This window comes from Lithobates pipiens, unplaced genomic scaffold (assembly GCF_037356315.1).
Source record: "Lithobates pipiens isolate NorthernLeopardFrog02 unplaced genomic scaffold, aLitPip1_a1.2 Scaffold_25, whole genome shotgun sequence".
Lineage (NCBI taxonomy): Eukaryota > Metazoa > Chordata > Amphibia > Anura > Ranidae > Lithobates > Lithobates pipiens.
In genome coordinates this window covers 191,931,870-191,947,224 of record NW_027507787.1, presented here as the reverse complement: position 1 = coordinate 191,947,224, position 15,355 = coordinate 191,931,870, and the positions used below count along the sequence as shown (strand labels likewise).

Genomic DNA, 15,355 nt, shown 5'->3' with positions numbered 1-15,355 from the left:
ACCTGCTCCCTGTGCATGTGTGGGAACCCTGTGCATAGGTTCCAAAGGTCTCTGCTGGGACCCAAAGCCCTGCATCACATGTGTGTATAAGCAGAATTGGGGGGGGGGGGGGGCGAACATCATTTCAAATGTGAAAAAAAGAAGAGGGGATAAAACAGGGGAAAACAAGTTTTAACTAAGTGTGAAGGTCCGCATTAGTGCTATTGTTCACAGATCAGGAAAGATAACAAAAGGAATATAAAAAAGAAACCAGCATTATATTAGTTTATTTTATTATCATATTTCAATTTCCAGTTGAACAGTGGAAAAAAAACATTATCCTATCACAAGTGTACAGAGGTACAACACATCACATCAACAATCACAGTTTTCCATCAGTTGTTTCAAATTCTGGGAATGGAGACTGATCAGCCCATCATCTTTTTGTTGTATCATTTTAAAATATGACCATAAAGGCTTTTATAAGTAAGGCAACGGCTCTTTAAGAGCGCAATGGGCAAATGTTTATTCTTGAAATAAAACAACATCACACAGTCCCAAAATGCAGATATGTTATTATTGTTAATAATGGTATGCAAAGAGGATACTTGGCGATTACATTTCATGAGAGAAATATATTGAATCCCAATATATCCAGTATAAAAAAAAAATCTGCAGTATTTATGAACTGATTTGGTTACATATTTTCTACCACAGACAGATAAAGCTGAAGTTAAAAAATAAAATGTAACAGGCATCTTCAATGACTATTAAGAATAAAAAAAGTATAGGTTTAATTTTATTTGTAGGGTATACGTTGTCTCTACTGCTTATTAAACATACATTTTTAAAATATATGTTAGATTCTTTTTGAAGCAATCCAGTTGCCACATTGAAAAAAAGTAGACCATGTCTAGGCTGTAAAAGATGATCAATGCATAGTACCTGTGCCCAGCATGCATTAAGACAAATCTTCATTTACTTCAAGAGCTTTGGGCATTGCTGCTAGCCAGCATATGTGGGTGTGTCAGATAGCTTGTCTGTCCCATGCTGCGGGACACTGTCCTTCTTGCTGGATGCTTTATAACTACAGAATACAGTGGTACCAAATCAGCTGGCCAGCAGGACAGAACCTTAGACATGTCATCAAATACACCTGGAAGTATAAAAAAGCAGCTTGAGGAAAATTAAGATTTAACTTGCCACCCAGCGGACAGGTATGTATTGCCTGCCCATTGTCTAGTTTTGTTAACATGGTGACAGAGGACCATAACTCAACTTGGATCTGAAATTTTACATTAACAAAACAAAAATTTCCACTTGGACCTACAAAAAAATAAAAATTACAGCATGGGACACAAATTTTCCTTTACTATGGTGCTCCGAGAATAGTCCCCCGTTTTACATAAGCGACCCACAGCAGCAGGCAGTATTTATTAACAAACTTCATTAACAGAAGGTCTACAGAAAACATTTTAAAGGGTTTCACCACCGAGCTTCATTCATATTTAGATTCCAACTAAATCATTCCTGGAAACTGGCGCACACTGTAAACTGACAATGTACCAGATTAACAGGCCTGCTCTATTACTGTTTTGTGCTTGAACGCCTAAACTTGTATGAATGAAGAAAGCACACACAGTATGGTTGTCAACAGGCCACCTGCACTTGTTTCAAGGAATGCCTTAGTATGATCAAAAGAGAACCACAGGTGGATGAAGTAACCTTTAAAGCAAAATTAAACTGTCAATATTAGATGCAAAATAACCCATGAACATTAGATTAATAATAAAAAAAAAAAAAAAAGTAGAAACGCTATGAAACATAAAGGATGCGATACACACCCTTATTAGTTAAATATATATATATATATATATATATATATATATATATCTTTGCATAAACCGTCATCCACAAATCTACAAAAAAAACTAGGCATATAGTGGAAAATGGAATTCAAGAAAACCAGTGCTTACTTCTTCGTCAAGAGAAGTTTGTGTAGAAACACATGACAATAATTCACATCCAATACTCAACATACACATTTGTGAATACAACTGTTCAGTATTACAGTGCTGTCTTAAGCATTTAAAATCATATTCAATGCTGTTGAACACACGTAGATTTACCCTATTACACCAAACTCATAAAATTTATCAAGTATATCTCCATGCATTGGTACAAGGCATACATCACAGCAACAAACAGATCTATTATGTTTTTTTTTTCGTGGTCCATTTGATTTTTTTTTTTATTATATCTTTTTTTTTTTAACTAATAAACTCATATCTCATACTTTGGGGAGGTACTCTTATGTGCCCAAGATGGTAAAATGTGATAATATACATCTAATTTTAAAACAAAAACAATGTTAAAATAAAGTATAATGTTAAATTGCCAATCAAATATTTCATAAAAACATAAATTGGAATTATTCTGCATTTTCAAAATGTAAACTTTTCTTTTTGCACTTTCTTGGTGTATTAAATAGATATCTTTTCCTCTAGTGATTTCCCCAGCTCTGAAATAAAGGTAAATTCTTATTTGTTATGTAAATGTACAAAACATTTACTAAGCACCATGTCACTGAGAATTTTGCAAAAAATTTGAATTTTACAATTTTTATTACACACATTAAGTTATCTGTATATTATTTGGTTTACCAAAAAAAAAAAAAAAAAATTATTTTATACTATAAACAGAAAAGAGCAACATGAGTTATGTGTGATTATTAATGAAGGTTTCAGTTCCACAATATACGTACACAGTCCCCCACAGTAAATCATTCATATCATGGCAAATGCTTTCAGCTAAATGAGTTTAGCAGACCATGAGAACAGTCCAGAGAACATGTATCAGACAGTGGGAAACCAATAAGATTCAGTCGCATGATTACTAAACAGTTAGTTTAAGGGGGACAATGGCACTACACTACACCATTGGCTCCTATGGTTATGCTTTTATATGTAACACTTAATGCTCACTTCTTTGGCAGAAAAATTTATCAGGCGATAAACAAAACTTTTAAAGAAAAAAAAAAAAAAGTTTGGCACAAGACTGCCCCCTTTGTTTTACATTTGTATACTGGTCATATGATATACTGTAATAATTTATGCCACAATAAACAAACGTAAACAAAATCTTGTCACCTTTTTATAACAAAAACTTAGTTGTACATGGAATATTATTTTAAAAAGGGTCTGTTGGCTGTTCTGAAAGGCTAGTTTTTTGTTATTTATGCTGTACAACACTAGTCTTTCTACCACTCAGAAGAAAGTCACCAGTGGGCCCTATTCTTGTAGCCAGCCACTTCAGCAAGATAGACAGATCAGCAATGCTGACCTTAGTTGCCTCAAGTTGCCTTGTCCATTTTAGAGCCAGCAGTGTAACTCATTTAGGCCTGGTTCACACCTATGCATTTTTTGGTGCTTCTTGCAGAAACACACTACAGTTTATTAAACAGGACTTCCTATGGGACACGTTCACATCTATGCTTTTTTTTTTTCAGATGCTGCATTTCTGGAAAGGGTCAGGGACTTTTCTAAAAGCAAAACGGTGCTTTTTTTTTTGGTTTCATAGACTTCAATGAAGAAGCTGCAGAAAAGCATGTAGTGCGTTTTTGCTGCAATTTGCATTTATTTAATCTGCCCAACAACAAATTGGGCTAAAAAAGCTGAAAAGATGCAATTTGTGTAAAAATGCACTGTGGAACGCACCAATCATAAACTGCACAAATGTGAATCAAGCCTAAAGGTCCCTCATCTCACTAGTTCCGCAATTACAATACTTGCAAACTGTCAGGGTTAAAAATAAGAAAAATCAGAGACTTTCTTCTGTGATCTACATAATACTTTTGAGATTTGTACTGTAGAGTACATATAGTGTGCATTAACAATTTTGTTTTTAATGTGTTAATAAAAGGACCAATTTAGTGCATTTTTATTGCGTCTTGAAGCTGCCAATTAATAAAAAATGAAAAAAAAAAAGGCTGAAAGTATTGTGGGGCTAATTAAGCACCATTAGGATCGTTAAAATGGACACGTGATGTTAAGACACTAAACGAAAAAAAAAAGATGTTGGGTCATCTTTCATTTTTATTACAAGGGTAAAAAGTGAGACCGAAGATTACAAAGGCTATCAATGCTTTTACCCAACACTGGTGATGTATGCTTCCACTGAATTCACTATAATTAAAGCATGCCTGGGGGTCAAATAACATCCTTACAAATGAAACTCTACTTTCCGCTGTTTAGTAGTAGAAAATGGCTTAAGAATCTGGGGAATAGAAAAAATGAACAGAGCATAAAAACAGTGAAGGAAATAAACTTTAACTTTCCCAATTCATCTTCCTTCTCGTCAGCACGCAGCCTCATCGAGATGGGTCGAAGAATAATTTGAAAGCTCTATTTTTCCTACTTTAGCCATGCAGTTGCCAGAAAATAATAGCAAAACTGATAAACTTCTTCAAGATTAAGAAAAGAAAAAAAAATGACTTTATGTACCTTATACTTAATTCATGTAAGCTTTATTACAGATGTCAAGGATGATTTTAGATTTCCTATTTATCTATTTTTCTTTTTGTAATTCTCGACTTTTTAACTGAGGAGTCTCACATGTATGAATCAAAAGTGCAGTGTGAGGCATAAAACTTAAATCAAAACCTAATGAAAAAGGGTTTAGACTTGGTTTGAATACAAAACATTTTGTGAATTTTATAGCTGAAGTAAAGGTAAGCAGACAACCATATCTATAGTGAGAGTGAAACAAACATGGTGTATGGAGGTATTTAAAAAAAAATTTAAATAAAAAAAAATAAAGTATTGCAGTGAACTGCTTGCAACACTTGAATTTTCAAATTGTATAAATATTCACTTCAATTATCCAATTATGCAAACAGAAAATTCTCATTTACTTATTTAATTTGTACAAGATTGGATAATGGAAGTGAATTGTGTTTAGATTTTTAACTCATTTAGTAAATCAGCTTAATTATCTTGCAAAGAAATGTTAATATGCAACTGTAGTATTTTTAAGTACGGTTTATGAAGGGATAATTCTTTTATAGAGAGATAAAACTAATGATACATTGGTTAGCTCAAATTTTCGTTATAGCAATTGTATTAGTTTCTTTTTAATGAATAATTGTTGGTTTTAAAATAAAGGTAAATCATTCTGCATAGAAATCACTGTAATTTAGCACATTACATTTTTTTTGCTAACAAATATCTTTGGAGTTATCTGAAATAATTAATGTGTCTGATTATGTGCTGGCTGTACAACTGACACATATAAATATGCTATAGTGACATTTTGAAATAAACTGTAATCTTGAGCTGAAAAAATTATCTTATTGAAGAGACTACAGAAACATGCTTTGGAAAACTTTCCTAAGTATTCCTACAATAAAAGTTTTTTTTCTTTTTTTTTTACGTCGCTGTATTTTAAAACATCTACATATTTATGAAGATTTGATGCTCAGTGATTAATTGGTGAATTTGGTCAACATTATTGCTGCATATCATGTGTTTAGATATTAAAGTGAATAATTATCTTGATAACTGTGTACGTATACTCCCCAATGCCCAAGCCCAGTGCAAAATGTCTAACCAAATTTGTGCCAACCAGCCGAAAAATGCAAATGCAAAATCTGTAGCTCGCTAGCATTGTCTATGTAGCAAATTACAAAAAAATAAAAATAAAAAATTAGGCAGCTGCAAAAATGCAGTACAGAACAAAGTTTAAATCATAGACATGATACCAAAAAGGTATGTACACTGCTTTTTAGCTAGCCTAAAAAGTCAGGGCTACAGATTTAAGACGTATGAGATTTTTTTTTTTAGTGATCGTTTTATATTAGTATTTTACACTGTATTATTTATTGAATCTGTGAAATCATAAAAATAGATGGGTCAAGGTTGTGTCAAGCTTGATGCTGCTTTTGTAGTGACTGACAACAGAACAATTACAAACAAATCATGATTCATAAATGGAGACCATGCAAACCACTCAAGCAAATAAGTTAAAAAAAAAAAAAAAGAAATCCTTCACTAATAGTACAAATGAACACACATACACCTAATGAAAGGTCATAAAAGTGTTTTCCCCCTATGCAATAATAAAATGTCTAATTCATTTATTTAATTTTGTTACGCTAAAGTTTTAATGACCCATACAGAACTATACAGGAATCTACAACACTTGATTTGCAAAAAATAAAATAAAAGTGAACAATACTAGCGAACATCAAAGAATAAAAAAAGGAAATAAAAATAATAATTTAAAAAAAAAAGGCAAAATATGTCTTCCATGCTATGGTAAAACGTTTTCATTCACTACGGGGGCTCGTAACTTATTTTTTTGAAAGGAAAATAAAAAATTCCTGTCCGTCGTTCTAAGTATTTGCAAAAGTTCATCAAATTTCCAAATATAACCACATCTGAAAGCAGCGTGAGCGTGGGACACAGTGGAAATTGTTCTTTTGCTTATAGCAAAGCAACTGACATTCTGGCAAGACAATTAAATATATTGAAAGAACCTGTGACCGGTACAGTCTTTGTTTCCGACACTGCAACAGTTTGTTAAAAGTAACCACTGTCACTGACACAGGAGTGTGCAAGCCCCTAGCTATGTAATATTCAGCAAACCCCTGTAGCAATGAAGGAGTTAAAAAAAAAAAAAATCTCTTCTGATAGCAGCACTCCAGCAGTCTGCTGCACATGTTGGCTAGGGCTGCTTCCAGTTGTCTGATTGCATCATCCAGGGTGTGTCAAGACAAAGGGGCTCTCCTTTTCATCAAATACTGGTCAAGTAAATAGTTTATATTCCCGGCAATCACAGGTGATACAGTTATCAGATTTTTCAAATAAAGTCCTGCATTAAATAAAAGGAAACAAAAATAATAATAGACAGTCAGGAAGCAAACCGCATAACCTTTTATTTTACAGTACAGATAGAAGCAAAGTCATAGTCATTAAGTCATAGTCATTCCCCTAATAGATTTACTTGTGTCTAAGAGAAGCAACAGGCCAATCTACACCCCCCTACATCCCCCCCCCCCCCCAAGAGCTCTTAGGAGAACTAGCAATTAGCTGTACCCAATTTGATCAATGGATCGACTTGGCTACAATCACTCCTGCCCATAGGTGGATTGAATCTTGGCTTGTTTAGCAGGGAGAGATTATATTAGCAGAGATTAGAACCATCTATGTCAGGCTTAAAGGACAAGTTTATTTTTAAGAATAAAATAATAAATGCACATTTTTTTTGCAGGTAAAAAAAAATGTGCATTTATTATTATTTTTTGGAGCTTGTAAAGCATTGCACCAGCTATCAGTAGCCCACTGGTGCCATGCAGGTCTTCTTCAGATCTCTCAGTGTATCTGTGTGCCCATACATCCCATACGGGAAAGCAAATACAATCTGACAAATAGAATCAAGCACCATGCACACAGCACCGTAGTAGTTTATTGACAAAGGATGTCGAGGCTTGTAGTTCATTCACACACACAGAGCTGTGCGAAGGTATGACGAGGCTGTGTGGGCGGAGCACCACTGAAAAAAGTGACAGCTAGTATGGAGAACTTCTCCCCGTACTGCTGCCACAGGAAGTGCGGGCACTGGGCATGTTACATGTTCCACCCTAAAAACTGGTGCAACATGTAACATGTTCCCAAAGGTGAGCTTATCCTTTATGACCGTATTGGGAATATTAATTTCCTTATTCTATTCTATCAACATAAACGTGCATGCTTGAATGATTCAAGCAGGCATGCTTAGGTCACAACTGTTTTAGAGTTAATAATAAAAAGAAACAAAAAAAAAAACACACAAAATTGCCTGAACAACCATTCACCCAACATCTATGGACAGTTTGAAACAATTCTTCATTAACACTGCAAAGTATAAATGTGCCCAGCCAATAACAAACATCTGTATAGACGTCAATAATCTTTAGGCTGGTTTCACGTGGGCATGTCCGTAGTCCACATCTGATGGCTCAGAAGGGGGATTTCCACCTTGTCCATTTCCATCTGATTGACATCCGATCTGAAGTTTTTAATGGACAGGATCGGATAATGGTGGGTGTCAGCAGATCCACCATTCCATAGAAGAGACTGGAAAGTCCAGCAGACCTGATCGGAAAGCCAAGTGAAACCAGCCTTACAGAGGAATCCATCTTTGTTCTTCAGTCTGGAAATGGAACATGGGAAAAAGACAAAACATGGCTTTGCAAAGATATTGTAAAATATGTGATAAGGTCAGCTATGGCTGCATAAGATACAGGGCTTACCTGTGCAATTTGTGAGGTACTAGTGTTATTTATCTGGAGATGTAGGTGTATGTTCTAGAGGGTGAACGGGTGGACTCCGAATGTGCCGCTGGGTCATTTAGAAAATCCCAGATGAGGATAGTGTCATCGTGAGAACTGCTGACTATCTGGAATTCATCAAACTGTAGTCGGAATACTCTTCCTGAATGTTCCTGATAACAAACATCAAAAACACAGTCAAACTCTAATATGACAAACATTAGAAAGGAAAACCCTGCAGACTATAGATTTCAGTTAACATCAAAGTTTAACAACCTAAAGCAACATCAACTTTCAGCAAGGTACTGTAGAAATGTTGGCCATAGACTTCAGAGGGGCATCAGACGTACAAGTTAAACCTGACAAATCTTCAGAGTGCTGCAGAATGTTCCATATACTTGTTATTGGACTGATGTTTATGTCAATGTAAACAGAAGGGAGGAGAGGTGAGAGGATGCTACCATCACTGGCTTTTGGAGGGGACAAAAGCAACTGGGATAGGGTTTCTACAATGAGAACTGCTTTGTTACACTTCAACATTGATATTTGAGGCCACTTACAGATATCAGTTTTTGGGCAGATTGATCAACTGCAATGTTTATGGCACCATAACAGTAATAAAAGTTCTGACCGGTTACTACACATACTTTCAGTCTTTAAAAAGCCCAGTAAACTCAGTGAACACTTTAATAAGTTTACAAAATAAAATTAAAAAAATCACACACACTTAGCAGATTTATTTTGGGGGAATGACTGGTCAGGTAAATTCAACAAATGCAATAGCCAACATCTACCAAGATCTGAAGATGCTCAAAGACAGAGACATCCTGTGCAGCGCATATATATGTAAACACCAAAAATTATATCATAAAGTGATGTAAATACATAACAAAAAATGTTCATACAGAAGTGTCAAAGACTAGTGATAGTCCTTCGGGATCTATAGGTCGCTCTGGACCACTCCAACAAAGTTCTTCAATGTGTCCTACCACTAATCCAATGCACTCAGCAGAAAGTGTTGATGCATAAGTCATAGGCAGCAAACAGGGCTCAAAGGTATCTCCAGATTCAATGATGTAACCCTGGGGACAGACTCCCAGGAGTGATAACCTTCTGGAGATAATTATCAGGTCAATAGCCTTTGAGAACAGCAGATGGATGGTTGCTGCTTTTCACATGCACCTGTCAAGCGAGCTTCAAGGATCCTTTGAATCTTGCGACTGGAATTTGCTGTATGTGGGTAAATGATTGTGTGAAGCTGGCCTAAGGTTGGACTCACGCTGGTACGACATACGCTCCGACTTTGGGAGCACATGTCGCAGGATGTGTATAAATCAATGATACCCTACGAGAGCCATCTTAAACTGGTCAGTCCGACTTTGAAAAAGGTTTCTGCACTACTTTGGTCCGACGTTGTTCCTACTTCAGCCCATTGAATATCACTGAAGTCGGATCAAAGTCGGATCCTTGTCCTAACCATCCGATTTGTGACATCTGACATGGAGATCACAGCAGCAGTAAAAGGAATTTATGTCACGCTATGATTGTTTTGATTGATCAAAGGACAAGTCAGACTATCTCAAAGTCGAAGCAAAATGTTATCTTGTTCATTCAAGTTGGATGTAGGAAGGACTGATGTAGGACTGATGCCGCAGGGCAAAGTAGGATGACAGTCGTACAACAGTCACATCGTACTAATGTGAACCCGGTCTAAATCTATTTTTCTGTATGAATGGCAACATGCCTCACTGAATACAGTTTTATGAATATTTTTTTTTGTGTTACAAAGTTTCTTACCTGGAGGTCTGCCAGTAACAGCACTTACTATTGCAGATGGACAACGCTAAGCAGCTGCCTTACAATTAGCAGTAGTGTTGGCAGCCTATGTGAGCTCCTTCGGTTGGTCCATAGGCTGCTTATCTGATATGATCTGAAGGAGCTGGCTGAACAGACTGACAACACTGTTCCTGATTGAGCGACAGTGCCATAGCGCTGTCAGTCTGTAACAGGGAGTGCGGTTACTGATAGGATCTCCAGGTAAGAAACTTTGCAACAAAAAATTATTTGGTCAGGAAAACTGTATACAGTAAGACAAGATACCAAACATAATAAAAAATAGATTTAGAGTTTATATACACTTCAGTTGTATATATGTACCATGATAGTTGCCATACATAAAAGATGACATTTTGTCAGAAATACATAAGAGGGCTGTGATGAGTATCAGATGACAGCCAGGTCTATCATTAGTTGCATCAATAGCTGACTGTTTTAAGTGTATTGTCCACTTATTGGGGATCCGTCAACTATATCGCTCACTGCGTTTATTAGTCAGAAAAGTAATCTCTCTGTAGGAAAATTTCTTTTATGTCAGTTAGCTTTAATTTTGCAACTTTTAAAGGTTATGCATTGCTCTAAAATAAAAACCAAGTGGTAATTTAGGTTTACTGGCCCTTTAAAACAGCGTGTGACAGTCATCACATTACCACACTAATTCAGCCAGACATTATAATGTCTTATAGAAAGCAAAGAGAAGACAAATGAGTCTGCAATCAACATCCATGAACTATGAACCTTCTCCCACTGCTTGCAATTTGAACAGAAGCTATAGGAGGCTATTCCGTTCCTGGTACTAAGCCAAGATTAATTTTGGATGGCCATAATGGTAGTGCTCTCAATTCTGATCTCCTGTGGTCACAACCATACACAAACCACAGCTCCGATTCTTTTAAGTGTGCTTCTATTTAACAGGCCGCAGTGAAATTTTGCCAAGAGGGAAAATAATGGTGCCTGGATGAGACCGCAATTACACAGATCTTGTTTCACATCAACTTCGCTAACAAATTGAAAGGCTTATTCTTGATGCTGGATACTAAACATCTGAAGTGCAGTATTTTTCATGTTGTGTGTATTCTTAATTTACTGGCTGGCACATCTTAAAGGTATACTGCCCTAAAATATTTTAAACACTGTTGCGGGCCCTCTGATTGATGAAATTCATTCACGTATTGACAGTTGGATCCTGGGCTAGGTGTCAGGAGCGCCAATAGCAGCTCCTGTAGAAAAAAAAAGCCTGCAAACATTGGCTAATTGTGCCCAATTTGGACATTTTAACTTAGGGGTGTACTCACTTTTGTTGCCAGCGGTTTAGACATTAATGGCTGTGTGTTGAGTTATTTTGAGGGGACAGCAAATTTACACTGTTATACAAGCTGTACACTCACTATTTTACATTGTAGAAAAGTATCATTTCTTTAGTGTTGTCACATGAAAAGGTATAATAAAATATTTACAAAAATGTGTGTGTGTGTGTGTGTGTGTGTGTGTGTGTGTGTGTGTGTGTGTGTGTGTGTGTGTGTGTGTATGTATGTATATGTATATGTGTATATATATATATATATATATATATATATATATATATTTATATACACATACATATATACATGCACACACACAAACACTAGCCATTTTATTAGGTACACCTGGCTAGTACCAGGTTGGACCCCCCTTTTGCCTTCAGAACTGCCTTAATTATTCGTGGCATAGATTCACCAAGGTGTTGGAAACATTCCTCCGAGATTTTGGTCCATAGTGACATGATAGCATCACGCGGTTGCTGCAGATTTGTAGGCTGCACATCCATGATATGAATCTCCTGCTCCACCACATCCCAAAAGAGCTCTATTGAATTGCGATCTGGTGACTGCAGAGGCCATCGGGGTACAGTGACCTCATTGTCATGTTCAAAAACCCAGCAGTGAGATTGTTTGAGCTTTGTGACATGGTGCATTATCCTGCTAGAAGTAGCCATCAGAAGATGGGTACACTGTAATCATAAAGGAATGGACATGGTCAGCAGCAATACTCAGGTAGGTCATGGCATTTAAACAATGCTTAATTGGTACTAAGGGTCCAAAAGTGTGCCAAGAAAACATCCCCCACACCATTGAACCCCCAACCACCAACCTGAACTGTTGATACAAAGAAGGATGGATCCATGCTTTCATGTTGTTTAAGCCAAATTCAGGCCCTACCATCTGAATGTTGCAGCTGAAATGGAGACTTATCAGACCAGACAATTTTCTAATCTTGTACTGTCCAATTTTGGTGAGCCTGTGTGAATTGTAGCCCCATTTTCATGTTCTTATCTGACAGGAGTGGCACATGGTGTGGGTGTCTGCTACTGTATCCCATCTGTGTCAAGGTTCGATGTGTTGTGCGTTCAGAGATGGTATTCTGTGCATAGCTTGGTTGTAATGAGTGGCTATTTGAGTTACTGTTGGCTTTCTATCATCTGAGAACAGTCTGCCCATTCTCCTCTGACTTCTGATATCAACAAGGCATTTTCCTCCAAACAACTGCCGCTCACTGGATATATTCTCTTTTTTGGACCATTCATTATAAACCCTGGAAATATTTGTTGCAGATTTTTTTTAAGAGTTTTTACCCTTCATTTTGGGTTGTGGATAGCAAGTGGAGTTAAAGTTATGACAGAGAACCACTCGGTGTTAGTTTCTTCACTGGAGAGAGTTTTGTAAAAGTCTGCTGGTGTCATCATAGGAGAGACAGTGTCTTTCCTCTCTTCTGAAGGGCCTCTGTGGATCCAATAGGGGCAAAAGTAAGGGACAGATCCTGCACACTCCGCTCTGATTCTCTGTTCTATGCAACATTCCTCACTCCACCCAGACACAAAATCCTAATATCAACAATAGGTTTGTGCATCAACATGTGCTTCTAAGCCCTTGTACACACGGTCGGAGATTTCGACTGAATGTGTCCGATCGGGACACTGTGTGTGGTCTACATCGGACTGTTTCCGTCGGAGTATCCGATGGACCAAGTCTTCCAACTTGTTGGTAAAATTTTCCGCCAAAATGCTTAGATCGGACATACTCCGATCATGTGTAGAGAATTCCGATCGGACAAAGTGCCACACATGCTCAGATCAAATTCCTACACCAAAGCTATTGGCTACTAGCGTGAACGTAGTCCTGACGTAACGAAATAACGTCATCACGTCGGATTTTCCGACAACTTTGTCCGACTGTGTGTATGCAACAATTTCGGACAAAGTCCGACGGATTTGGTTGTCGGAATCTCCGACCGTGTATACAAGGGCTTAGAGGTAGCAAGAATCCGATTTTCTTTCTCTGTTGGAGTAATGTCAGTTTAAATAATAAAACTGTGTATCGGGGTGGCAAGCGTTGGGCGTTTCATTATTTATTTTTGCTAATATTAGATTACTCATTTTATTTCTATTAGCCATATGTAAAAGCTGGTAGAATTTTCAAGAAGACTGCAAAGATTCCCCTTATAATCTGTAGAGGAGGGTCATTTTCATGTGTTAAATAACCAAGATACTCTTGTGCCATATAAAACAACTCAGTTTAAATACCTTGGTTCTGAGCAAAAGGCACAACAAATCTCTGTGTACTTACCACAAGTGTCCGCAGACAAAGTGTCCCTGCGGGAGCACGAGGATCTAAAGCAGCCACAAGGTCCCACACTTTAATTTTCCTGCAAGCCAAAGAGTAAGTTATAGATTGCTCACAACAATAAGAGACAATGCAATAAAACGAGCTTTGTTTTTCACAAATAAAATGTTAAAGTAATAAACAATATGTAAGTAATGCAGTCTAAGCTATTTAATAAGGCAGCGCAAAGTGCAATGGTTTCAACTTATTGCAGCCACCGGAAAATAAAATCAGACGGGATCTTGCATTAAAGTTAACCTGTCAGCAATTAAACTCTTTAAGAGTAAAAGCCATGTCTAAGAATCCGTATTTTGTTCATTTTCCTCTGTTTGTCCCTATGATCCCAATTTCAGCAATATCAATAAGAGGAGTATGAATATGCTTTCATAATTTCACACTATCTTATATTTTCCTGTGCTTTTCATCCCTTTTTTCTTTTTCCCCCCCACAGATCTTTTAGAATGCTCATAGAAAGATCAAATGCATCGCATAGTAGCCCATTATGTCTCACTTACCTGACACAGGAGCCAGCGAGGTCACCGCTGTCCCCTGTAGCACGAAACGTTCTTCCAGGTATCGCTGCACCGGCCACTCACAGTGCTGGAGCAGTGATGACATCACTCTCGCGAATGCGCTCGGGAGTCGCCACTAACGGCATATCGCTATTAGCAGCAGCATGCTCAGTGCGCCTGAGCGTCGCTGTCTATGGTGCATGTGCCGTAGACAGCGGTGCCTGTCTTTTTGCAAATATCTCCTAAACCGTGTAGGTTTAGGAGATATTTCATGCACGTACAGGTAAGCCTTCATCTAGGCTTACCTGTAGGTCAAAGTGGTCTGTAAGGGAGCACAAATTTGGAGCTATTGGTTTGTACACGGGCCGTAATAGCCATGATCCTTTGGAGTCTAATGTAACATGTCTCCCGTTACTGACCGCCATCCTAAAGCATGTTCTAGTCTTAAGCAGCTCCTATTTTATGTTCACAGTCTTCTGTAACATTACACTCTTTTAATATTATGAGCACCCCTTTGGGGATGTCACCTGAGCATCCCTATAGTAAGTTGACTGCAATTGCACTAGACAGTGAATCAACAGATCCATATATGACATCACCAGCTCTTCTGGCATTTGCCAGATTACCAATGCTATCTTAAAGGATACATTCACCTTTAAAAAAATAAAAGCAGCTGCAGCTGCTTGAGCATGTGTTACATGTTCCCCCCTATACACAGGTGGAACATGTAACATGTTCCAAAAGGTGAACTTCAGGTAAATCATTTAAAGAAGAACTACTGAATTTTTTTTATTTTCCAATTCAGTGGGGCTGTGCCCGCACTGCATGGGTTAACAGCTTGTTTTCGTCTAGGGCAGAAATCTCCAATCTACGGCCCTCCAGCTGTTGCGGAACTACACGTCACATGAGGCATGGTAGAACTCTGACATTCACAGACATGACTAGGCATGGTGGGATTTGTAGATCCTGAACAACTGGAGGGCCATAGTTTGGAGACCCTTGGTCTAGGGGACTGTGCGGCTGAGATATACTTACCTAATCCGGACAGCAAGATCCCACTGCTTCCGCGCCCCCCCCGGCAG

The 15,355-nt window shown here is 37.6% G+C and overlaps 1 protein-coding gene across 4 annotated transcripts in view; it reads right to left on the bottom strand.

Moving 5' to 3' along the window:
- Positions 1 to 255: 255 nt before the first annotated feature.
- Positions 256 to 15,355, bottom strand: part of BTRC (beta-transducin repeat containing E3 ubiquitin protein ligase) — a 346,883-nt gene continuing 331,783 nt past the window's right edge. For all 4 annotated transcript variants that reach the window (XM_077455333.1, XM_077455336.1, XM_077455334.1 and 1 more), the window contains 3 exons: positions 13,726 to 13,804; positions 8,270 to 8,460; positions 256 to 6,849 (listed from right to left, as the gene is read on the bottom strand). In XM_077455333.1, coding sequence (XP_077311459.1) covers positions 8,299 to 8,460; positions 13,726 to 13,804 — 241 coding nt within the window. In that variant the 3' untranslated portion in view covers positions 256 to 6,849; positions 8,270 to 8,298. The remainder of the gene's footprint in view (positions 6,850 to 8,269; positions 8,461 to 13,725; positions 13,805 to 15,355) is intronic.